At 37.3% G+C, this 26,772-nt stretch overlaps 1 protein-coding gene across 5 annotated transcripts in view; it reads left to right on the top strand.

Moving 5' to 3' along the window:
* The window catches only part of TENM1 (teneurin transmembrane protein 1), a 787,960-nt gene that overhangs the window by 500,751 nt on the left and 260,437 nt on the right, over nt 1–26,772 (top strand). For all 5 annotated transcript variants that reach the window (XM_003135358.5, XM_021080670.1, XM_021080671.1 and 2 more), the window contains one exon: nt 275–427. In XM_003135358.5, coding sequence (XP_003135406.2) covers nt 275–427 — 153 coding nt within the window. The remainder of the gene's footprint in view (nt 1–274; nt 428–26,772) is intronic.

Here is a 26,772-nt window from a genome sequence, read left to right as displayed (position 1 = left end):
GGGGTCACAGCACTGAGGAGCAGAGTCCAATCCCACTGTAATTGCTTAACTGATACTCTAATCTCTGCTTCTATCACCAGGATAGCTTCAGCCTCAAAATTTCGACTGCTGCTTTCAAAAGTAGCTACATATATGATGTTGGTATCAACTCCAAGTTGCTTGGCCTAACTAAAAGAAAACCAGTCATGACATTTTTAGGTGGAAAAGGACAGCCTGTTTAGAGAACTTCTTGGAGAGTCTGGAATAAGTTTATGTATGGCTTGTTTTCTTGCAGCAGTACATTTGTTCGGCCTGACTTGGCAGTTGCAACCAGCTGAAGGACAGCTCTATGAAAATGGAGTTAGCAAGGGGAACAGAGGGACCGAATCCATGGATACTACTTACTCTCCAATTGGAGGAAAAGTTTCCGATAAATCAGAGAAAAAAGGTACAGTGATCAAAATGATTGATTGATTATTGATTACTTTTCTTCTGATTTGGTCATTAGACCCAAATCTGGGATGGTTTCACTTCACATTAAATTTCATGATCACTCAAAAGAAATATTGTACATGGACAAAATAAATACATGTAAATGTCTTGTGAAAGCAAATTTTCCTCTCTCTAGCGCCTTGAGTATAAACCAATTAAACTTTTCAAATATGTTGGTGATTTTGAAAATAGATAAATATTTACAGGATGGGGGTTTCAATACAATGGAAATTGCATTTTGCATATAACTACCCTGAAGCAACATGGGATTTTGATTAAGTTCTCTGTGTCCAAGCCCAGCATTTGTATATAACACTTTACAAAGGGTATATGGAAATTTCTTCCATTTATAAAAAGAAAATGCCTTCTATGTGTAATATAAGTATGAATGTTTATGTCAAGGGAGGTGAATTTTTTTTCTAGTTGGGAAATATGAATTCTTCCTAGTTGGGAAAAAGAAAAATAGCACTTTGAGAACTGAACTGTTAAGTTTAACCAACAAAAGTTTTAACTACCTGACTTATTTACAGTAACTGTCACAGTCCCAGTAGTCCCAGCATCTTATTCATATTGGATGATCTTAGTCTTGATATTGAAGTTTTGAAAATTTTTATTATGATTTCTCTTGAAATAGGATATAGTACAGAGGGATTTGAGCCATGTAGTATTTCAGAATGTCAATTCAAAAGTAGGAATTGAAGACAAAATATATAGCCAGTACTACCCTAAATATTTAGATCAAATATAAATGAATGATTCAAACCCTACCCTTAAGTAGCTTATAATTTTATATGGGGGAAAAATTAATTTTGGTTCATTAGTTGAAAATAAGAGATTTTTATAGTTGTCTGAATCACTACTTTTGTTTTTAGTTTCTTTTGGAGAGTTATTTGCGGGGTTTGTTTTGGTTTTGTTTGCTTTTGAAAAAGGAACTTTGCTTTCATCTGTGCTTCAGTAAAAATTAATGCTTAGAATTCAGGAAAACATTATGGTTTATTCCAGTTTTCAATTCATAATGTACTTTGCTTTATGTCCTTCTTTAGAAATACTCTTTCTAGTCGGGGCTGACCTTTCCCAGCAATTTCAGTGTTGCTGCTGAGAGGGGCTAATAGTAGTGTAGGGGTCGAGGATGGCAGAGGAAATGGTCTGAATATACTTGGCCTTGGACATTTTCAAAGTAGGAAAGGAAGAACCCTTACCTTCTCTACTACTATTTAATTCCTTTATATCTGTAAGTAAAAGAGCCACCATTTGGTATCATATGCCTAGGGTTTGTTTTTGATTTTTTTTTTTTTTTTTGCCATTCACACTAAAAATCATGAATATTTTCTTTTTGAGGAAATTGAAGCATACAAGAGAGCAGAAGGTCATGAGAGCATATTCCTTTTTTATAGTAGTTCAGATTTCTATAATTCCTTTTCACAGAATAGCTTGATGATGACAATGACTAAATTAAACAATTACCATATGCCAAGAATTGTTCCAGACACTTAACTTGTATTGTATCATGAAACAAACACTATGGTCCCCATTTTCCAAATGAGAAATAGAAGCACAGAGAGTTTAAATAATTTGCCCAAGGTCACAGAGCTAGAAACTGGTGGTCTGATTCCAGAGACTTGTCTCTTAACTTCTACATTATACTGAAATCCACCCATGAAATGGATATGAAAGAAACAAAACAGTTTACACACCAAAAACAAAGCCCCAGTGTCTGTTCATGATATATTTTAGAGAAATTCTATATATCTATATTTTAGTGTGTTGTAACAAGTTTCATAAATGAAAAGTGTTAAGTTTCTGCTCAATTATGACAACAAACAGGCCAAACCAATTTCAATTTAATACTTTATTAAGAAAAATCGTTAGGAGTTCCCATAGTGGTGCAGTGGTTAACGAATCCGACTAGGAACCATGAGGTTGCGGGTTCGGTCCCTGCCCTTGCTCAGTGGGTTAACAATCCAGCGTTGCCGTGAGCTGTGGTGTAGGTTGCAGACGCGGCTCAGATCACGCGTTGCTGTGGCTTTGGTGTAGGCCGGTGGCTACAGCTCCGATTGGACCCCTAGCCTGGGAACCTCCATATGCCGCGGGTGCGGCCCAAGAAATAGAAAAAAGACAAAAAAAAAAAAAAAGAAAGAAAAATCGTTAACGATTGATGCCTTATATACCAAGTTATTATCTTAAACTGACCTTTTACGGAAGTCTAAACAAAACCTTTAACAATAGCTGCACATCATACTTATATTAGTGTAAATAGAGTATATTAGATCTTTACTGTGTATTACTTAACAAGTAAAAACATAGCTCCTCATTTATATGTCATGTGCATACTAAACCAAACCTTGCAGAAGATGTAATATACTATAAAGACATTTTCAAATGATCAGCTATATCCTTTCACAACTTTCTAGACATCACACCACCCCATAAATACAGTTCTAGAAGCATATCAATATAAACTTGAAAACCAGATAATTCTTTTTACATTGTTTGCTTTACCCTCCTAGAGGACTGGGCAGTGTAGCACTGTGGTTAAGAGCCTGGACTCTGAAGTCAGATCTGTCTTTGAATACTGAGTTTTTTGTCACTTACTGGCTCTGCAACCTCAGGCAGTTAATTGACACAGCCTCAATGAACCAGTGTCCTCACCTGCAATGTAAGGATGACAGTAGCAGTACCTGTCTCGTATAATGGTTGTAAGGAGTGAGACAATGAATGTAAAGCATATAGCACAGTGCCAAGCAAACTGTTTAATTTAGCAAAATAATTATTATTGGGCCAAATGATTAGAAAATTACGTTGAGTTAACTGCCATCCTATTAAATATTACAGATCCCACTTTCAAACTGATATGAACTTTTCCATAAATGATGGCCTCCTTGGTATTTAGATGTTTTCTATCTTTAAAGTTTGATCTCTCTTTACTTACCAATTTAACATCAATTTTTTTTTAAATTATCATCACCTTCATCATCAAAGCCATAGATAGGTAGAAAGGCACTTTAAAAATAATCAAATTCTACTGGAATTGGTCCCCCATTAACAGTAGTTATATGTATCTGCTTCTTATTAGGAGAGTAAAAAAGTTTCTTAGCATTTAGTTTTTGAAATGAAAGAGAAAAAGAATATTTGATTATAGACATTTAGTATGTTAAAATTTTCTTTTGGAAATTTATTTGAATAATTTAAATTCAATTTCAAAAAGAAGACATGTCACAACCACATGTCAGAATCTATCAGAAAAATCAGTTGTCAATTGTTCGGTAATATTTATACAATTGAAGCATTGTACTTAAACAGACCCTACTACTTTAGAAGCTTATAAACTAGTCATAACATACTGTTTCACTTGAACTCGTAAATGTTATGCAACAACTGGTTTCAAAAGAGCAGGGGATATGAGACAGATGGAATTAAGATGGGGGAATAGAAGGACTGGAGCTCAATTTCTCTCCTAAAAACAACAAATTCACAACTAAAGGCTGAGTAATCTTCAACCAAATGGACTGGAAACCTTAAAAAGGATATCCTCCTCCAGAAGACAAAGAGGATGCCACATCAAGAGATAGGAGGGGTGATTACACAATATAAGCAACCCCATACCTCCCCGGTGGGAAGCCCCACAGACTGGAAACTAACTGGTTCACAGAGACTCACCTACAGGAGTGAGAGTTCTGAGCCCCACATCAAACTCTCACTTGTGGGGATATGGCACTGGGAGAATGAACCCCTGGAGCATCTGGCATTGAAGGCCAGTGGGGCTTGTGCACAGGAGCTCTACAGGACTGGGGGAAACAGAGACACCATTCTTAAAAAGCACACACACAGACTTTCATGTGCACTGGGTCCCAGGGCAAAGCCAAGTCTCCATAGGAATCTGGGTCAAACCTGACTGCAGTTCCTGGAGGACATTCTGGGAAAACAGGGGTGAATGTGGCTTGTTGTGAGGGAAGGACATTGAAAGCAAAGCTCTTGGGAATATTCACCAGCATTCCTGACTCTGGAGGTGGGCATTTTGGGAAAATCTGGCCCCACCCGTCAGTCAGCACGGAGAAGCCCCAGGGCAAACAACAATCCAGGTGGGATCATAGCCCCACCCCTGAGTAAACAGGCTGCCTAAAGACCCCCAGGCACACAGCCACCTCTAATCCTATCCAGAGACAAAGCACCACCCACCAGAGGGATAAGAATCAGCTCCACCTACCAGTGGGCAGGCATCAGTCCCTTCCATCAGGAAGCCTACAGCAAGCCCCGTACCAACTTCAACCACAAGGGGGGCAGACACCAGAAGTAAGAGAGGCTACAACTCTATTATCTGTAAAAAGGTCACCACACCAAAAACCTATAAAAATGAAAAGACAGAGAACTAAAACTCAGATGAAGGAGAAAGAAAAAAACCCAGAAAATCGGCTAAGTGATGAGGAGATTCTTAGCCTCCAGGAGAAAAACTTTAGATTGTTGATGCTGAATATGATGTAGGACATTGGAAATAAACTGGAGGCAAAGATGGATAACTTAGAGGAAACACTGAGCAAAGAGATACAAGATATAAAACTTAAACAAGAAGAGATGCAAAATAGAGTAACTGAAATAAAAAATTCACTAGAAGTGGCTAATGGCAGAATACAGGAGGCAGAAGATCAAATAAGCAAGGTGGAGGACAGATAAGTAGAAAGGACAGATGCGGAATAGAAAAGAGAAAAAAGATTGAAAACAAATGAAGAGAGTCTCAGAGAACTCTGGGACAACATGAAACACAACAACATCTGTATTATAGGGGTGCCAGAAGGACAAGAGAGAGAGAAGGGGACAGAAAAAATATTCCAAGAGATAATAGCTGAAAACTTCCCTACCATGGGAAAGAAATCACTCACTCAAATCCAGGAAGCACAACGAGTACCATATAAAATAAACCCAAGGAGGAATACACTGAGACACCTATTAATCAACCTGACCAAAATTAAAGACAAAGAGAAAATCTTGAAAGCAGCTAGGGAAAAGAAACAACATACAAGGGAACCCTGATAAGGTCATCGGCAGATTTTTCAGCAGAAACTCTGCAGGCCACAAGGGAGTGGCATGACATAGTTAACATGATGAAAGGAAAAAACCTCCAACCAAGATTACTTTACCCAGCAAGGCTCTCATTCAGATTTGAAGGAGAAATCAAAACCTTCACATATAAGCAAAAGCTGAGAGAATTCAGCAACACTAAACCAGCCTTACAACAAATACTAAAGGAGCATCTCTAGGCAGAAAAGAAAAGACAGCAACAGGAAAGAAAAATACCACAAAAGACAAGGCTCACCAGTAAAGGTATATATACAGTAAAGATACGAAATCATCCATGCTCAATTATGCCACCAAAATCAGAAATTGTGAGAATAGGAGGGTACAAATACAGGACACTGGAGATGAACTTGCAATTAAGAGAACAACTTAAAGCAATCTCATATACATATAGACATATCAAAACTTCAGAATAACTGCAAAACAAAAATTTACAATTGATAAAAACAAAAATAAGAAAAATCAACTCAAATACAACACTAAAGATAGTCATCAAACCAGAAGAGGAGAGAACAAGAAAAGTAGGGAAGAAAAAAGAGCAACAATAACAAATCCTAAGCAATTAATAAAATGGCAATAACAACATACATATCAATAGTTACCTTCAATGTTAATGGACTGAACGCCCCAACCAAAAGACATAGACTGGCTGATTGGATACAATATAAGATCCATATATATGCTGTCTTCAAGAGACCCACTTCACTTCTAGGGACACATACAAATTGAAAGTGAGAGGATGTAAGAAAATATTTCATGCAAACGGAGATCAAAAGAAAGCTGGAGTAGCAATGCTCATATCAGACAAAATAGGCTTTAAAAGGAAAACTATTTTGAGGGACAAATAAGATCATTACATAATGAGCAAAGCGTCAATCCAAGAAGAAGATATAACAATTTTGAATATCTTGACACCCAACATAGGATCACCACAAAATATAAGGCAGCTGCTAACAACCTTAAAGACCAAATCGACAATAACACAATCATATTGGGGGACTTTAACACCCCACTTATAGCAATGGACAGATCATCCAGATGGAAAATCAATAAGGAAACACAGTCCCTGAATGAAGCATTAAACCGGATGGACTTAATAGATATTTATAGGACATGCCATCCAAAAGCAACAGAATACACATTCTTCTCAAGTGCACATGGAACATTCTCTAAGATTGATCACTTCCTGGGCTAAAAATCCAGCCTCGGTAACTTTAAGAAAATTGAAATCATACCAAGCATCTTTTCCGACCACAACGCTGTACGACTGGAAATCAACAACAAGAAAAAAACTGCAAAAAACACAAACGCGTGGAGACTCAACAACATGCTACTAAACAACCACTGGATCACTGAAGAAATCAAAGAGGAAATTAGAAAATACCTAGAAGCAAATGACAACAAAGATACGACACTCCAAAACCTATGGGATGCAGCAAAAGCCTTTCTAAGAGGACAGTTTATAGCAATACAAGCCCACCTCAGGGAACAAGAAAAAGCTCAAATAAACAAGCTAACTTTACATCTAAAGCAGCTTGAGAGAGAACAGACAAGACCTAAAGTGAGTAGAAGGAAAGAAATCATAAAGATCAGAGCAGAAATCAATGAAAGAGAAGCAAAGAAAACCATAGACAAGATCAATGAAACAAAGAGCTGGTTCTTTGAAAAGATCAACAAAATTGATAAATCCTTAGCCAGACTTCTCAAGAAAAAGAGAGAGAGGACTCAAATCAATAAAATTAGAAATGAAAAAGGAGAAGTAACAACGGACATCACAGAAATACAAAGGATCATAAGAGACTACTATATGCAACTATATGCCCACAAAACGGAAAACCTAGAAGAAATGGACAAATTCTTAGAAAAGTACAATCTTCCAAGACTAAACCAAGATGAAATAGAAAAGATGAACAGACCAATCACAAGAACTGAAATTGCAACTGTGACTAAAAAACTTCCAACAGGAGTTCCCGTCATGGCTCAGTGGTTAACGAATCCGACTAGGAACCATGAGGTTGTGGGTTCGGTCCCTGACCTTGCTCAGTGGGTTAAGGATCTGGCGCTGCCGTGAGCTGTGGTGTAGGTTGCAGACGCGGCTTGGATCCCGTGTTGCTGTGGCTCTGGCGTAGGCCAGCGGCTATGGCTCCAATTCGATCCCTAGCCTGGGAACCTCCACATGCCTCGGGAATGGCCCAAGAAATGGCAAAAAGACAAAAAAAAAAAAAAAAAAAAAAAAAAAAAAAACCAAAAAAACTTCCAACAGACAGAAGTCCAGGACCAGATGGCTTCCCAGGTGAATTCTGTCAAACATTTAGAGAAGAGCTAACACCTATCCTTCTGAAACTGTTCCAAAAAATTGCAGAGGAAGGGTCACTCCCAAACTCATTTTATGAGGCCACCACCACCCTGATACCCAAACGAGACAAAGATGCCACAAAAAAGGAAAACTACAGGCCAACTTCACTGATGAACACCGATGCAAAAGTCCTCAACAAAATCCTAGCAAACCGCAACCAACAATACATTAAAAGGAGTGTACATCATGATCAAGTGGGATTTATCCCAGGGATGCAAGGGTTCTTCGATATCCACAAATCCATCAGTGTGATACACCACATTAACAAAGTGAAGAATAAAAACCATGTGATCCTCTCAATAGACACTGAAAAAGCCTTTGACAAAATCCAACACCCATTTCCGATAAAAACCCTTCAGAAAGTGGGCATAGCGGGAACCTACCTCAACATAATAAAGGCCATATATGACAAACCCACAGCGAACATCATTCTCAATGGTGAAAAGCTGAAAGAATGCCCACTGAGATCAGGAACAAGACAAGGATGTCCGCTCTCGCCACTCCTCTTCAACATAGTTCTGGAAGTCCTAGCCACGGCAATCAGAGAAGTAAAAGAAATAAAAGGAATCCAAATTGGAAAGGAAGAAGTAAAACTATCCCTATTTGCAGATGACATGATACTATACCTAGAGAATCCTAAAGACTCTACCAGAAAACTGTTAGAGCTCATCCATGAATTTGGCAACGTTGCAGGATATAAAATTAACACACAGAAATCGATGGCATTTCTATACACTAACAATGAAAGATCAGAAAGAGAAATTAGGGAAGCAATCCCGTTTACCATCACATCCAAAAGAATAAAATACCTAGGAGTAAACCTGCCCAAAGAGACAAAAGACCTGTACTCTGAACAAGTACACTATAAGACACTGATGAGAGAAATCAAAGATGACACAAATAGATGGAAAGACATGCCATGCTCTTGGATTGGAAGAGTCAATATTATCCAAATGACTATACTACCCAAGGCAATCTACGGATTCAATGCAATCCCTATCAAATTACCAAGGACGTTTTTCACAGAACTCGAACAATATATTTTCAAGTTTGTTTGGAAGCACAAAAGACCCAGAATAGCCAAAGACATCCTGAAAAAGAAAAACGGAGCTGGAGGCATCAGGCTCCCAGACTTCAGGCTATACTACAAAGCAACAATCATCAAAACCGTATGGTACTGGCACAAAGACAGACATATATAGATCAGTGCAACAGGATAGAAAGCCCAGAATTAAACCCACGCACCTACAGCCAACTAATCTATGACAAAGGAGGCACGAATATACAGTGGAGAAAGGACAGCCTGTTCAAGAAGTGGTGCTGGGAAAACTGGACAGCCACATGGAAAAGAATGAAATTAGAACACTCCCTAACACCATACACAAAAATAAACTCCAAATGATTAAAGACCTAGATATAAGACCAGACACTATCAAACTCCTAGAGGAAAACATAGGCCAAACACTCTCTGACATAAACAACAGCAACATCTTCTCAGATCCACCTCTTAGAGTATTGACAATAAAAAGAAAATAAACAAATGAGGCCTAATCAAACTTCAAAGTTTCTGCACAGCAAAGGAAACCCTAAACAACACAAAAAGACAATCCACAGAATGGGAGAAAAATCTTTGCAAGTGAATCAACTGACAAGGGATTCATCTCCAAAATTTATAAACACCTTCTGCGGCTCCATACCAAAGAAACAAACGACCCCATCAAAAAAATGGGCAGAAGATCTAAACAGACAGTTCTCCAAAGAAGACACACAGATGGCCAAAAAACACATGAAAAGATGTCCAACATCACTCATCACTAGAGAAATGCACATCAAAACCACTATGAGGTACCACCTTACACCAGCCAGAATGGCCATCATCAAAACATCTACGAACAATAAGTGCTGGAGAAGGTGTGGAGAAAAAGCAACCCTAGTACACCGTTGGTGGGATTGTAAATAGGTGCAACCACTGTGGAAAACAGGATGGAGATTACTCAGAAAACTAAACATGGAACTACCATTGGATCCAGCAATCCCACTCCTGGGCATCTATCTAGAGAAAACCATGACTCGAAAAGGCACATGTACTCCAATGTTCATTGCAGCACAATTTTCGATAGCTGAGACATGGAAACAACCTAAATGCCCATTGACAGAGGACTGGATCAAGAAGATGTGGTACATATACACAAGGGAATATTACTCAGCCATTAAAAGGAACGAAATACCAGCATTTTTAGCAACATGGATGGACCTAGAGATTATCATGCTGAGTGAAGTCAGCCATACAATGAGACACCAACATCAAATGCTTTCACTGACATGTGGACTCTGAAAAAAGGACAGAGTGAACTTCTCTGCAGAACAGATGCTGACTCACAGACATTGAGAAACTTATGGTCCCTGGAGGAGACAGTTTGGGGGGTGGGGGGATGTGCTTGGGTTGTGGGATGGAAATCCTATAAAATTGGATTGTGATGATCATTGCGCAATTACAAATGTAATAAATTCATTGAGCAGTAAAAATAAATAAATGCATGAAAATAAAAAGAGCAGGGGATATGAATACATAAAAGTCTTATTCCTAGACCTGAGTCGTGTAATGTCCATAAATTGAAATAAAAGCAATTACAGTTTAATTTATCAACAAATAAAGAAAGTTAAAATCTAAAGTTTATCAAATCCCACATCCTTATTTAAAGATGAGGTAACTGGTGTTCAGAGGGTCAAGAACACACAGAGAAAACTGAGACTAGAACCAATGGCTCCTGTTCCACTTCTTTTGTTTTCTCATTGGTTATCATAATAATGTAACACAAACTAAACATATAGGAGATTTTGTAAAGGGGTATCAAGGACAAAAAGTGAACAGATGAAAGAATTGATTATATTCAGGCTATTGCAACAGAGAGCGCACCCCACATTCAAAGATCGGAGTGTGTGAGGCAGGTGGTTTTGCCTAAGACTGATGGAAGGAGTACACGAGCTACATTTGGGATGTTTTACAATTGGGATTGTTTTGTACTCAGGGGAATCTCAGCCAGCCAGATGAACAGGAAATGTTTGTCTCTGTGTCTAGCTAGTTGAAGGGGAATAAATTGTTCTGAACTCAGCTAATTATTTATGAAAGAAAGAACAGGAATTTGGAGGGTCTGTATCTGGTCTTTCAGCAGGTTCCAGCAAAAGAGGAAAGATCTGTATTTGGCCTTTTTGCAGGTAATCAAACGCATCCTTTGAAATTCTTATGGGAGTCCTGAGAAAGAATGGTCAAAGATCTTAATTAATAAGTCCTAGGGAAAGGGGTCTTCAGTTTGGTTATTTTGGTTTATTTATTTGTTTGTTTTGTGGTAAGCCATTTCCTAAAACATGAAAGAGTGGAAGGATGTTGGAAAACAAAAAGTTAAAGGAAATCTCTTAACCAACTCTGTTTCCCAGGAGCATAGGGCTCAGGTAAAAGCCCATGTTGTCAGTAGCAATGTGAATGAGGAGGATGTTTATTGGGTAGATGTGGGTAGTGAATTCTTGCAGGCAGGGTGCCTAAATAGAGCATCAGGAAGGAGAAGGGTGGGTGGAGAGACAGAGAACTAAAGGATACTAAAGACTGCCTTTCTCTGCTTTACAGTTTTTGCAAAGGCCAGCCTTTGGCCAGGGGAGTGACATTTCTTTTAAGTTCATCCTACAAGATATATCTCTGCAAAGTTGAAGGAAAAAAAAGACATTTTCTAGTCAATGTCTGTTGACTATATGACCATGTAAACAGCATATAGCTGATCAATATGACAAGATGTGCCCCACACACCGTGAGGCCAAACAAACCGAAATGTTGGAGGAGTCTGGAGCAGAGAAAGGTTTATTACAGGGCCAAGCACGGAGAACAGGTGGCAGGTGCTCAAAGGACCCTGAACTTCCCAATGGTTTAGGAGTTGAAGTTTTTATAGGCAAAATTTAGGGTGAGGGCTGCAGGGTGCATGGCTTTCTTCTGATTAGTTGGTGATGGGGTAATAGGGTAGGTTCCAGGAATACTAGGCTCAGCCTGAAGTTACCATCCTCCTCCTGAGTGGGGGGCCTTAGCTCAGGCCCACAAACTCAAAGATATCATAGTTATGTATATTCCTTGCAGGGGAACCAGGACAGTCCCCCAAGGCTGTACTATTGTTTCTTGACTGTTCCTCCCCTGTTTCTGCACCTCCTCCCTTTCCTGATTAGCAACTGCTTGAACCTGCCCTTTGGAACTCTGGGAAGGTCTTAGAGGCTGAATGAAACCCATTTCCTACAAACAAGAAACAGGGCAGGGGGACACTGAAAGGCTTTATACCACAAAAGGCCCCACAGAGTCCTGCTCTCTTAGCCTGTCTTGAAGATGCTTCAACCCAGACCAAACGGACTGTAGCTTCAAATCTCTGTTACAGCTTCTCCTCTGGCAAAAAAAAAAAAAAAAGGAATTGGCTTTGTAGGGGAGGAAAAATAGGTTTCCCTCTACCTTTCTACATTCTTGGCTGAGACCCCCTCTGTAATAAAAAGATATAAACAGGAGTGAAAACAAACAAGTTTAATAATATGTGTACCTTCTGTATTCATGGGAGATACTCAGGAAAATTGATCAACTACCTGAAATGACCCAAATCACCCCCTCAAATACCATCTCAGCTAAAGACAAAAAATTTGAGGGCAGTCAGTTAAGGGAGGTTATCAGGAAAAGCACAGTAAAGAGAATATAGTTGTTCTGCAGATTTCTCTTCTCCTTTGATTAGTTTCTAAAGATTTAGTTATCCTTCTCTTCCTGTAGTGAGAGGAAGACACCCTAACAAATAGAGATTTTTTTCCTTATAAATCTTGCAAAAGGGTAACTTTTAACTTGTAATTTTTAACTTGCTAAAGGGTCTCTTGCAAAAGGGTAACTCCTACTCTATTTTCAGATCTTTTCCTACATCTGCTGTTTCTTAAAAATAATCAGCTTGAGATAATACTTGTGCTAAAGAGGCATATTTGGGGATGGGAGAGGTCTGGCAGGAATCTGCCTTCCTCCTCAAGTTACCTGCTTTATATTTGTAAATGCTGGGTAAGGTCTAATTTTTAAAATGTTTCACTTCCCAAGACCCCTTCCCTGTACCCCAAAGGGTTGCAGCTGCGAAGCCTTTGACAAACACTGTGTGAGGCTCAGTAGGACTAGCTTATCTCTAAGGTCCCTTCCAGCTGTATATAGTATGAGTCAGTGAATTCAAATTATGCAGTTAAGGAAGAACAATTAGCCATTCCAAATAGAAGTGGACCTATTTTTGCATAAGGGAATATACTCCTGGAAAGTGGTTGAAATGTATGTCTATAAAACTTGTACACCGCATTTTCCCATTTAAAGTATCTGTAGAGAATTTTGTTGTAATTTAAATAATTAATTCCCAGTTTTATGCTTTATAAGTTTCGATTTTTGACACGTAGGTAACAATAATAGTCTGCACTTAGCATTTACAATTTCAAAATACTTTAATGTCTTTTATCCACATAACAGTTTTATGCTGTAGCAGCTATTGTTACCCTTGTTTTACAGTTGAAAAGGAAAATACAAGAAGGTTAAGTGACTTGCCATACATAATAGACATAACTACAGAGAGAACTGAGATTAGAAACCAATCTCTTTACTGTTATCTCACTACCTTCTTTGGGTCTTTTCTGCCTTAAAAAAAATCTTTTCTCAATGCTAATTGTTTAAGTAACAGCTGTCTTGATTAAAAATCTCAATGCTTATAGTCAAATGTATACCCTTTTCCCAAGAGTACTATTTTTGCCATTTAAAAAAAAATTATGGCTGCACCTGTGGCATGTGGAAATTCCCAGAGCCACATCTGCAGCAACACTGGATCCTTTAACCCACTGTGGCAAGTAAGGGATTGAACCCATACCTCTGCAGCAACCTGAGCTTCTTCAGCCAGGTTCTTAACCCATTGAGCCACAGTAGGAACTCCTTTTGCCATTGTCTGCACAGTATTTTTTTGTCTTTGTAATCCTTTTTAAATCTTACTTTTATTCTACCACTACATATATTAGTATATCTTTCCCATGTGGTTAGCCATCTTTAGTTATTCCCTGATAGTCCCACTACCAATATGAAAAGTCACCATATCCACCATGTTCTATCAACTTTCTCTTGCTGAATGCTTAACATCTATTTTCAGAAACATTCTGGTTGCTATTACTACTTAGTCAGACATATACTTTATCTCCTCACCTGTTTCTATAGTGTTCTGCATTTTCTTTTTTTCAATTGAAGTATAGTTTATTTATAATATTATATTAATTTCAGATGTACAGCAGTCATTCAGTACTTTTACAGATTATACTCAACATAATGACTGTAATTCCCTGTGCTATACAATATATCCTATTACTTATCTATTTATTCATAGTAGTTTCTATCTCTTAATCCCATATCCCTAATTTGCCCCTTCCCTATCCTCACTGATAACCCCTAATTTGTTTACTAAATTTGTGAATCTGCTTCTGTTTTCCATATATGTTAATTAGTATTTTTTCTACATTCCATATATAAGTGCTACTATATAGCATTTGTCTTTCTGTCTGACTTACTTCACTAAGCATAACATTCTGTAGGCCCATCTGCTTTGCTACAACTGGAAGTATTTCATTCTTTATTATGGCTGAGTAATCTTCTATTGTTTATATACCACATCTTCTTAAGGTAATCATTTCTTGATGGGCACTAAGGTACCATCCATGGCTTTGCTATTGTAAATGGAGCTGCTATGAACAGTGGTGTACATGTACCTTTTTTTTCTTCTGTATATATACCAAGGAGTGAGATTGCTGCATCATATGGTTGCTCTATTCTTCATTTTTTGAGGAACCTCCATACTGTTTTCCACAGTGGCTGCATCAGTTTATATTCCCACCAACAGTGTAGGAGGGTCACTTTTCTCTACATTCACTCCAACATTGGTTACTGGTAGACTTTTTGATGATAGCTATTCTGACAGATATGAGGTGGTTTTGATTGTCATTTCTCTAATAATTAGTGACACTGAGCATCTTTTCATACACCTGTTAGCCATCTTTGTGTCTTCTTTGGAAAAATGTCTCTTCAGGTCTTTTGCCCATTTTTTGACTCAGTCATTTGTTTTTTTGATATTGAGTTGTATAAGCTGTTTATATATTTTGCATATTAACCCCTCATTGGTCATATCATTTGGAAATATTTTCTCCCATTCAGTTGAATATCTTTTCATTTTGGCAGTAGTTTCCTTTGCCGTGCAAAAGCTTTAAGTTTAATTAGGTTCCATTTGCTTATTTTTGCTTTTTTTTTCCCCTTAGGAGACAGATTCCCCCCAAAAAAAGTTGCTACAATTTATGTCACTGTTCTGCTATGTTCTCTTCTAGGGGTTTTATGGCTTCAAGCCTTTTACCTTTAGGTTTTTAATCCATTTTTGTTGTTGTTGTAGTATATCGTGTGAGGAAATGTTCTGTTCTCATTGTTTTACATATATCTGTACAGTTTTCCCAGTACTGCTTATTGAAGAATTTGTCTTTTCTCCATTGCATATCCTTGCCTCCTTTGTCATAGGTTTATTGACCATAGGTGCATGGATTTAACTTCTGGGCTCTCTATTCTATTCCGTTGACCTATGTCTCTTTTTGTGCTTGTACCTGGTGTTTTGATTACTCTAGCTTTGTAATATAATATGTCTGGGAGCATGATACCTCCAGCTTTGTTCTTTATTCTTAGGATAGTTTTGGCAATTCGAAGTCTTTTTTGGTTCCATATGAATATTAGTATTATTTGTTTTAGTTATCTTAAAAATGGCAGTATTTTGATAGAGATTGCATTGAATCTGTAAGATTGCTTTGAGCAGTATGGACATTTTAACAGTATTAATTCTGTCAATTCAAGAGCATGAAATATCTTCCCATTTCTTTGTATCATCTTTGCTTTCCTTCATCAGTATTTTATAGTTCTCAGAATATAGGTCTTTCACATCCTTGTTTTTTTCCTAGATATTTTATTCTTCCTCTTTCTGATGGTTCATTATTAGTGTATAGAAAAGCAACAGACTTCTGTGTATTAATCTTATGTCCTGCATTTTTGTTGAATTCATTTATTAGTTCTAATGGTTTCCGAGTGGAGACTTTAGGGTTTTCTATATAAAATATGTTATCTGCAAATAGTGGCAATTTTAATTCTTGCCTTCCAATTTGGATATCTGTGGTTTCTTTTTCTTGTCAGATTACTGTGGCTAGGACTTACCAATACTGTTAAATAGAAGTTGTGGGAATGGATAGCTTTGTTTTGTTCCAGATTTTAGTGGGAAAGTTTTCAGCTTTTTACCATTGAGTACTATATTGGCTGTGGGTTTGTTATAAATAACCTTCATTATGTATCATTTGATTTCTACCTTTTGTTAATATGGTGTATCACGTTGAATGATTTGAAAGTTTTGAAAAATCCTTGTGTCCCTGGAATAATTCAACTAGATCATGGTGTCTGATCCTTTTTTTGTATTGTTAGATTCAGTTTCCTAATGTTTTGGTAAGGATATTTGTATCCATATTCATCAAAGATAATGACTTAATAGTTTTTTCTTTTTTTGTAGTGTTTTTGTCTGGTTTTAGCATCAGGGAAATAGTGTCTTGTGCAATGAATTTGTGTTCCATCCTCTTCAATTTTTTTAATAGTTTGAAAAATACAGGTATTAATTCTTTTTTTTTTTTTCTTTTTTAAGGGCAGCATCCATGGCATGGAAGTTCCCAGGCTAGGGGTCAAATCAGAGCTGTAGCCACTGGCCTATGCCACAGCCACAGCAACGCCAGATCCAAGCCACGTCTGCAACCTACACCACAGCTCAAGGCAACACCAGATCCTTAACCTACTGAGTGAGGCCAGGATCAAACACGCAGCCTCATGGTTCCTAGTAAGATTCATTTTTGCTGCAAAACCATCTGGTCCTGGACTTTGTTTGCTAAGAGTTTTTTTTATTTACAAGTTCAATTTCACTTGTTTATTTTGTCTGATTCTTCTTGATTCAGTACTTGCAGATTGTGTCTTTTTAGAAATTTGTTTCTTACAGGCATGCAGAAGCTGAATTTTTTTATAAACTAATCAGCAATCCTATGTCTTTGGATCAGAGCATTTAGTCTGTTGACATTTAAAGAAATTATTGATAGGTGTATACTTATTTCCATTTTATTATTTGTTTTCCTTCTATTCTAAATGATAATCTTGCTGGATAGAGTAAACCTAGGCTGCAGGTCTTTCCCTTCAGGACTTTGAGTTTATCATGCCACTCCCTTCTGGCCTGCACAGTTTCTGCAGAGAAATCAGCTAATAGCCTTATGGGGATTCCTTTACGTATGCCTCTTTGGTTTTCTATTGCTGCCTTTGGAATTCTCTCTTTACCTTTAGCCATTTTATTTATGATGTATCTTGGTGTGGGTCTGTTTGGGTTCACCTAGTTTGCACCCTCTGTGCTTCCTGTACCTGGATATCTGTTCCTTTCTCCAGGTTTGGGAAGTTTTCAGGCATAATTTCTTCAAATACATTTTCAATCCCTTTTCTCTTTCTTATCCTTTTGGAACCCTTATAGTACAAATATTGGAACACTTAATGTTATCTTAGAGATCTCTTAAATTGCTTTGATTTTTTTTAATTTATTTTTCTTCTTGCTGTTCTGTTTGGTTGATTTCCATTATTCTATCTTCCAGGCCTCTTATGCTTTCTTCTGTATCACTTAGTTTGCTATTCATTTCTTCTAGTATATTTTTTATTTCAGCTATTGAATTATTCATTTGTGATTGGGTCTTTTTTATATTTTATATTTTATAGTTCTCTGTAAAATGTTTGTTGTTTAGATCAGTTCTTTTCCCTAATTCACCTAACATTTCTATACCAATGTTTTGAATTCTTTATCTGATAAATTGTTTATTTCATTATTCAGTTTTTCAGGGCTTTTCTTTTGCTCTTTAAAATGAGAGTAGTTATTCTTCATTTTAATTTCCTTAACTTTCTCTGCCTCTATGAATTTAGGTGAAACAATTACCTGTTGTGGTCTTGAAGGGGGGTCCTTATTTGGGAGCATCTCTATACAGATTGCATGTTCCCAGGGCCTTTGATGGGAGGGCTGGATTTGATGTGGATGCAAATCACATTTTTCCTCAGGGTGTGCTGGCAGCTATCAGCTTGGTAGAAGTGAGGGCTGGAGATGGAGGAGCTAGAGCTGCCTAGGCTCTGAAGTGGGACTTCCTCTTTGCTTAGTGGTCCTCACCACCCTGTCTGGGGCAGGTCTGATCCCAAGTGGCTGAAGCAGAAGGCCTGAGGTTTGGGCTTGAGCTGCCTCTGTTCCCTTTATTTATTTATTTATTTATTTTTATTACTCAATGAACTTTATTACATTTTCTGTTCCTTTTAAATGTGTGATTTTTCCCTCTCACTGGGACCTTTGCTCCAGAGGAGGGGAGTGCTGAAGTACATGGGGCACATGTGTGGACAGAAGTCTCATGTGCTGCCTGTGTAGGTATCTGCAGCTCTGCCTAGAATCCCTTTTTGTCTCTCACAACTGACTACAGCACACTATCTCTGCTGCCCACACCCTGTTGTGGAATAGCTCCACAGGGCAGGTAGGGCCTGTATATATTAGGAGGTAAGCTATAGTGGAGTGGCTGCTGTCAGATTTCTGGGTTGCTTATCGGGTGCTGCTTGAGTAAGTGCCAATAATGGCCACTGCCACCCCACCTAGGTTCTGCCCCAGGTCTGGGCTGCTGTAGCATTGCATTGGTGCATCTAGTCCCCAGTCATGGCCACCCCAGAGCTAGTGGTGCCCTGTGGCATGGAGTGAGCAGGACAAGAGCATTTGCTCACCTTGAGCTAGGACATGTGGTGAGGCAGTTGCGTAAAACCTGGCAGCTGCTAGAGCAGACCTTTCTCGACACTGCCTTCGGGTCTAGCCAGCTGTCTGCCCATATAATCTCCCTTTACCTCTGAGTCCCCTCCCCATGGCACAAGTCCCAACCCTATCAATTTTTTTCCCTTCCTACACAATTAATGTGTATCTTTCCTACAGCCTTAGTGGTGCAGGAGTCCTTTTGCCAGTTTCTATTTAGTTTTCCATGAGGATTGTTCCACGTGTTGATGTATTTTGGATATGTTCATGGGGGGAGTTGAGCTCCATTTCCTCTTACTCTGCCATCTTGTTCTCTCTCCTCTCCCTAAGAGTACTCTGCAGATTTTACATTTCATACCAAAGATCTAGGTTCAGTAAGCACTCCCTCCTCAAAGCAGAACACATTTACTCACACATGCAAGTACCCTTGGTAATTGAAAGTTAAACAGCAGCACAAGATACACCTTTATTGACCTCCTTTCATTGCAAATTTAGCTGAAGAGGTGTGTGTGTGTGTGTGTGTGTGTGTGTGTGATGCTTGTTTTGGGACTTTGTTTTGTTTTCTTTTGACCTATGGCATAGTTATATTTGGAAACAATATATGCAATGACGGTTGTGAACCCTGGATAACAGGTTGATTTCTAAATTTACTTAGACTTACACTGATATTTATTTCACAGACCCAGTCAGTAGGTAAATATTTATTTTGTGGTACCAAAGTAAAAAAACTGCACCAACCCCGCCCAGGTAATCATTGTGCATTCAGATGGAACACAGTCCTGCAGTATTATTCTGTTTCTTCAGTATTCATTCATAGGACATGTGGATATTAAAATGCACTCGGATGCCCTTTGAGTCAACCCGTAGTTTCAGTATCTTTTAGTCAAAGGATATTAGAGCCTAGGACATTGTTGTAGAATTGGGAGTAATTCATATGAGCACAACAAACCACATGAATAAAATAGTAGTAATGCACTAACAGAGACAACAGTGTTGGGAGCATAACATTATTATTTTTAAAGATTGATGGCAAATTACAGTAAATTTTTCCTATAATGCTATATAGATGTTTCTCTAACACAAGGTTTCAGGGGGCCCAGCTAGAGTGCTGCAGCCTGTTTTCAACTATATTAAATCACTTTATCAATATACTTCAGTTTTAACAAAAGCTTTTCTAAAGCATACTGGAGACCTGACTTCTAAAATAAATTTATGGAAAGGGTGCACTATGCTAAAAAGCAAACTTATTTACAGTATAAAAAATTCATGTTAAATGTTCTTGGTCATATATGTTTAATGTTTCATTTTAAAAAATCCTCATTTTCCTTTTTTTTTAACTTGCTTTTAAACACACCTTTTCTGTGATGCCATATGAAATGTGTCTGCCTTTTGGTCCCTCTAGCCCAATAGTCTACATCTGACAAGGGCACTAAGTGGTATGCTATAGAATGACATGTTTATCCTCCTGGAGTAGTCCTTCGAAAGCTAAGACATCTTCCTGTAACGTGTTTATAACATCTTAGTTCTTTAGGAGAAGCAGTCCATTGTAGAAATTTATCAGCCATGTGTAATCTAATCCTGTTGAGCATCCATTTATATATTTCATCCTGTATTATTTTTGCAGGAAGTTCAAACATTTACTAGCTTTTTCGTGAAGTCAAAAGTAACTCTAGAATGTAAAATTTACTTTTGAAGCTAAAGTGCTAGAGTTTCAGGATCTAATGCACTAGTCTGCATTCTTTCCTGTGTGTAATTTTGGCGATCTCATAGATAATAATCAAAAATCCTTTTTTAGCCTTTGCCTTTCTAATACTAAGAGTCTTTGGTTTTACTTTCGTACTCTACTTGTAGCTCCTTTAGTCATTTTAGTTGGCTTTTCCTATTTCCATTTTTTATCTTAGCAACAGTATCTTCATCAGAACTGCACACAGATACCATCTTCCCATTGCCAATGGTTCAGTGAGAGGGCAGAATAAGTATAAAAAGTTGAATTTTAAGAGATTCTTGACCACCTCAAACCCACCATTAAAATAATAATAAAGGATGAGAAATTATTCAGAAACATGGAATAGAAACTCATGACTTTTAATGCTATTATGAATCAAGGTGCTATTTTAACGCTAGTAAGTACTGTGGAAAGTTAACAAATGAAGCAGAAGACATAGCTTTTGCTCCTGGAAAAATAGAGCTGGAAGAAACATGCATGTATACATAGGCAGTGCAAAATAACATGCAACCAACTGTTGTACAGAAATAGAAATAAGATGGTTAGGTGACTAAGAGGTTTAAAGAAGATGAAAAGGTGATTGCTATTACAGAAGAAGTTTGAGCTGGGCCTTGAGAAAAACAAGAAATAAGAAAAATCAATCCTAGTTAACCTTAAAGAGTGCATATTTAGGAAGATGTAATAATAGAGGAGTAAGGGGGAAATGCAGGTGGTAATAGCTTAAGTGGTAAATGGGTAATGAAGCAATAGAGGCAGCAGATAGAGGCAGTTTGGCATGGAAAGGAAGGAGATAAATGGTATGATAACTAGATAGAGGGGCAGCTGGATCATTTTATTTTTATTATTTTTTTGTTATTAAAGAAGAGAGACGCATAGTTGTTTGAATACAAAGAACAAGAAACCAGGAGTTCCTGGTAGCCTAGTGATTAATTGTCTGTTGTTGTCACTGTTGTGTCACGGGATCAATCCCTGGCCTTGGAACCCCTGCATGCCGCAGGTACAGCCAAAAAAAGAAAGAAAGAAATAGAAGAATAAAAAACCAATAGAGAGGGAGACATTAAGGATGCTAATAAGAAAGGAGATGGTAAAGGGACCAAAGTCTCTCAAGAGGAAAGAAGAGGAGGGAGGAGCCTCAGGGGTATACTGACAACAATTGAATGACACTGTGTGTAAAAGAGCCTTTTTTTTTTTTACCGCACCTGTGGCATGTGGAATTTCCAAGACCAGGGATTGAAACTGCGTCACAGCTACTGCAGTGACAACACCATATCCTTAACTCAGTGTGCCACATGGGAACTCTTTTCTTTCTCTCTCTCGCTCTCTCTTTTTTTTTTTTTTTTTTTTTCGAAAAAGACTTGAGGTTGTGGAACTAAGAGGTAGGAGTTCAAAAAGAGGACAGACATATGTTAAATAGATGCTACCATCTATTATGATTACTATTATTATTATTATTACTCTCTGTGATTTGTTTTATTTGTGAAGAAACATTTTAACTTGACATATAGATAGATTTTCTGGATTCCTAAAAGATATCAATGTCTGTCGCAATATGGCAATCCATGAGAACTGGTGCCTATGCTGGTTGTTCTTTCCCAAGACCTGGCACAATACAATATATAACTCCCCCATTACTCTCAACTATGGGATAGATGAATCATGATATAATTGTCTTTATTAAATGACCAATAGATAGATGTCAAGATTTTAGACAGACATTACTACCCTGTCCACTGGGGACTTACATGGTAAGATACAAAATGGGAAGCTGGATAAAATGAGCTATGACCTGCCCTCCTGCCACCATCCCAAAAGTCCCAAAGGATGTGACCATAGTAACCTACATTTAACAAACATCAAACATTGTATGAAATATAGAAAATAGGCATCCCTGATGTGCCCTAGCAATTATGTGCCATAAAAGTACTGGCCAGGAGACAGTTCAGCTTCTAGGTAGTGGGTGACCTTCTAATATCCCTTGGAAACACGTCAAAACTCTTATGACATTGTGTGATAGTTTTTATATATGTGTAGGTTCTGCATGCCAATTTATATCTTCTAACCATATTTTTAAAACAGCTTTGTTGAGATATACAGTTGTTTGAGTAGAATTTTTTAAGTGACAGGAATATGTATATCCATATACAGTCACCCTTTGGTATCCACAGGGGATTGGTTCCAGGATCCACACATATACCAAAATCTGAAGATGCTCAAGTCCCTTATATAAAGTGGTGTAGCATTTGCATATAACCTGCACACATCCTTCTGTAGATCTTAAATCATCTCTAGATTCCTTATAATCCTAAAACAATGTAAATGCTATGAAAATAGTTGTAAATTTGAGTGTAGTAAATTCAAGATTTGTTTGTGGAACTCCCTGGAATTATTTTTTTCTGAATATTTTTTGATAAGCTGGTAGTTGAATCCATGGATGTGAAAACCACGGATATGAGAGCTAACTGTAATTTACATCTTATATAATTCACTGTTTTAAAGTATATAATTCAGTTCTCCTGTGCTGCAGCAGGTTAAGGATCTGGTGTCGTCACAGCTGTGGTGGGGGTTCAATCCCCAGTCCGCTTGTGCATGACATAAGCATGGCCAAAAAATTTTAAAAAAAGAAAAGGTTAAAATATATAAATAAGCAATTCTTAATATATTCAGATTTGCATAGCCATTACTACTGTTTAATTCTAGAACATTTTCATCATGCCCAAAGGAAATCTCATAGGCACTGGCAGTCATTTCCTATTCCCACCTCTCCCCAGTCCCTGGCTACCACTAATCTACTTTCTGTCTCTATTGATTTGCCTATTGTACATTTCATATAAATGTAGTTATAATGTGTAGCCTTTTCTTTCTGGCTTCTTCACTTAACATAAAGTTTTCAAGGTTTGTCCATATTGTAGTGTGTACCAATATGTGCTCATTTTTATGGCTGAATAATACTCATTTTATGGGTATAACATATTTTGTTTATCCATTCATTAGTTGATCTTTTGTGGATTTTCACCTTTTTCACTATTATGAATAAAGCTTGTATATGTTCAGAAAATAGATTTATAGTCCTTTAATTAAAGGTAAGTTTTAACAATGCTATTTTACTTCTGTCTGAGAAGATATATGCAATACTAGAGAAGCTGAATTGGAATCTGAAGTCTTTCAGTTTTTGGACATAACTTTTTATACTTATACTGTAATGTATTTCTCAAGTGTAACATTGGTTAATGGACTTTTCTACACAATCAGCTATCTATTATCATTGTCAGTAAGACAGAGGTATTTTATTTCTGAACATATTTTATTCATGGTTAATTCCCAAAGCCGTGTGTGTAGATGTATTTTATTTCTTCTTCCCACCAAACTTTGTACCAAATGTCAAAATAAAATGGTCAACAGTTCTAAATAAATTATCAATATTACTATTTTATTAATTCATGGAAATAGTATTTACCAATTGCCTACTATGTACAGGGTTCATTCTTCCTTTTCTTTCTACTACCGACTCCTGGGTATAATGATATAAAAGACATGTGTAATACACAAAATGAAAAACGTGTCCCTGAAGTAGTGAGAGCTGAATACATATTTTTCTTCAACAGTTCATATAAAGGAAAATTATATAAAGCTACATAGATGGACAGGATAGGTTTTTCACCGTCTCCTTTTCATCCCCTAACAGCTTTTGATCACAAGGAATAGAGTTGATTTCACCTCCCCATTTTACTTCAAGCACTGATACTCTAAATTTCACACAGACTTGTTACTGTGAAATAATTATTATATTTGAAGAAACACAAATAAAATGGTACTTAAGTCATGAGACACACACTAGGACTAATTCAGGTGAAAGGCCACACCAAAGCCATTTGATTGTGTCTTTTAATGTGCTCTGGATGAAGTGAAGGGGAAATAGAATCTTAACAGCATATTTTTTTCATCTTTTTGGACAACATTCCATTTAGTTAAAGCAGTAAATTTTTAGCTTGGATACTTTTTATGGAATTTTAAAATGTCTTTAAAAGATTTCTAAGATTGCTGTTACAGACACAACCACAGCCTTTAACCCACAAGGACCTGGGATGGTGGAATCTTTTCAGTAACCATGTGTCAGTATCTTCTACTAAAGTTCCACTGAGTTTTGAACAGAATCATGGAATGCAGTCTACCTATGTTAAGTAGAAAAAGATAAATGTATATACATGTCCAGAATTTAGCTATTTACCCCCATCTTATAAGGACAATACTATTATAATCATGTTATTAGTATTCAGGCATGTGTCTGAATGAAGCTTTGGTTTTGTAGATACAACCACTACACATGGTTTCTGGCAGCAATTGCAGGCCTCCATATTTATCCTCCAGGTAGCTTGACCTTTTCCTTTTGAACTACTAGGAGACCATCAGTTTGTCATCGTTCCACCTGCTTATCTGCCATTGTTTTTTCCTACTCAGCAATTGATGCCTGTGTTGCAACCTATAAAGAGAGTGTTTAGCGCAAACTAAATTGGTGGATATTGGTGAAACTGTGATAACTATAGTACTTCACAGCTTGATATAATCTGTGGCTCTCTCCACTTCATCTTGGATTTGTGCAAGGAAGTGCCTGTGACTGGAGAGTATGATATTGGGCCTCCTTCAGGAAAATAAGTGATTAAATGATGATTAAAAAAGGAATACTGCAAATCTGTACCTTAATGCAGTGCATTAACTCTTCCACTGACAGTCTGTGAATGAAAGATCGGAGTCAATGTTAAGTTTGGCCAAAATTATTCCACTTACCTATATTGATGTAGAATTTCATCTTCAAATCACATTCCATATTGTTTTTTTATGCTTGTAATTTCCTTCTCTTTAGTTTCCCCCTTTGAGTGACATTAAGAAAAATAATGAAATAATAAATTAACCAGTAATCACTACATTGTAATCCATAACTACTTTTGAGAGAAGTGAAAGTGGAGAAGTCTATTTAGTGAAGTAATTACTAACAGGGAGATATATTCCTTTCTGATACGCTAAGCTCTGAAAGGTTAGGAGCTGAGAAATTTTCCTTCTGCAAGCTGTGAGAATTTCTCTAATACCAAATCATTGCAGAAAGCTTGCTTTGCTATTTTTATTTAAATTAATAGTCTATGTGTTCAGTCACATTGTCCTGTCTCTTTACCTACCTTGTCTTAACTGTGATGCAAACTCTTACAGGACCATCTTCTTTTAAAATCATTTTTATAAATAACATGGATATAGGCTCTGGATATTTTGTGATGCTTATAACACAGAAACTCCAACAACACAACTTCATGAGTTTTTTTTTTTTAGTAACATTTAATTAGCCTTATTATGCAATATATGATGCTATAAAGTACAGAAGGAAAAGATGGTGTAGCATTTGGTAAGTCTCATATGCAAAGGCTAATTGTCCATCAGCCAGTTTTGTCCTGATTTTTTACAAACGACGGCATCTATGATCATTGGTGACTCTTCATTGCACCTTTAAAATGGTGTTTGCTGAACCTAAAACACTTTAAATTGTCTTATATTTATAAATATTGTTTGTATGACCAAATGATGCATTTTAAGAAGTGATAAAAGCCCCAATGAGGATAGCAGTTGAACAAACTGAACATTAAGTTTAGAACAGAAGTGGCCACATAAACACAGTCTGTTAATTACTGCTCACTAAAGACATTTGTCCAGTCTAGGACCTTAAGTGTTAAATGTATCATCAACCCTTCACAGACCAAACTGTTCTGTCTCACATGGAAAAAAGTAACTTCCAGTGAAAAATAAGGTCTTCAGTTGGTCATTTATCATCTCAAGGGGCGTATTTTATTATAAATGTCAATTCCACAAAATTATGTCCTGTAATACATAATTATGTTCAAATCTGCATTTGAAATCTATTATTAACAGTTAACAGTGAACATTCTTAAAATAGTTATTACTCTTGGCCTTAACACAAAAAGCAATAATGGAGGTATTTTAGGGAGTTAAAAGCTGCAAGGCATTGGCCTCTTGAATAAAGCTACTGCAGGTGTGTTTCTTAATGGGCTGTTAATTTTATAGTGGGTGAACACAAAGGACAGAGACCATGTGTGTTTTTAAACTGTGTTTGGTGTGGAAAAAGAGTTGATGGCTGAAAAATATAAAGGCAGTGTAAAACAAGGCCAAATTGAACTTGCCCTCCTGAGATACAATCCTCCTCGCTCAAAATCAAGGCAAACTAATTCTTGCCCTTCTTTTTCAATCCCATCCCTCCCCACCACCAC

This window comes from Sus scrofa, chromosome X (genome assembly GCF_000003025.6).
Source record: "Sus scrofa isolate TJ Tabasco breed Duroc chromosome X, Sscrofa11.1, whole genome shotgun sequence".
In the NCBI taxonomy this organism is placed as follows: Eukaryota; Metazoa; Chordata; class Mammalia; order Artiodactyla; family Suidae; genus Sus; species Sus scrofa.
The sequence above is the reverse complement of the archived record's forward strand: the minus strand, read 5'-3'. Positions and strand labels throughout refer to the sequence as shown.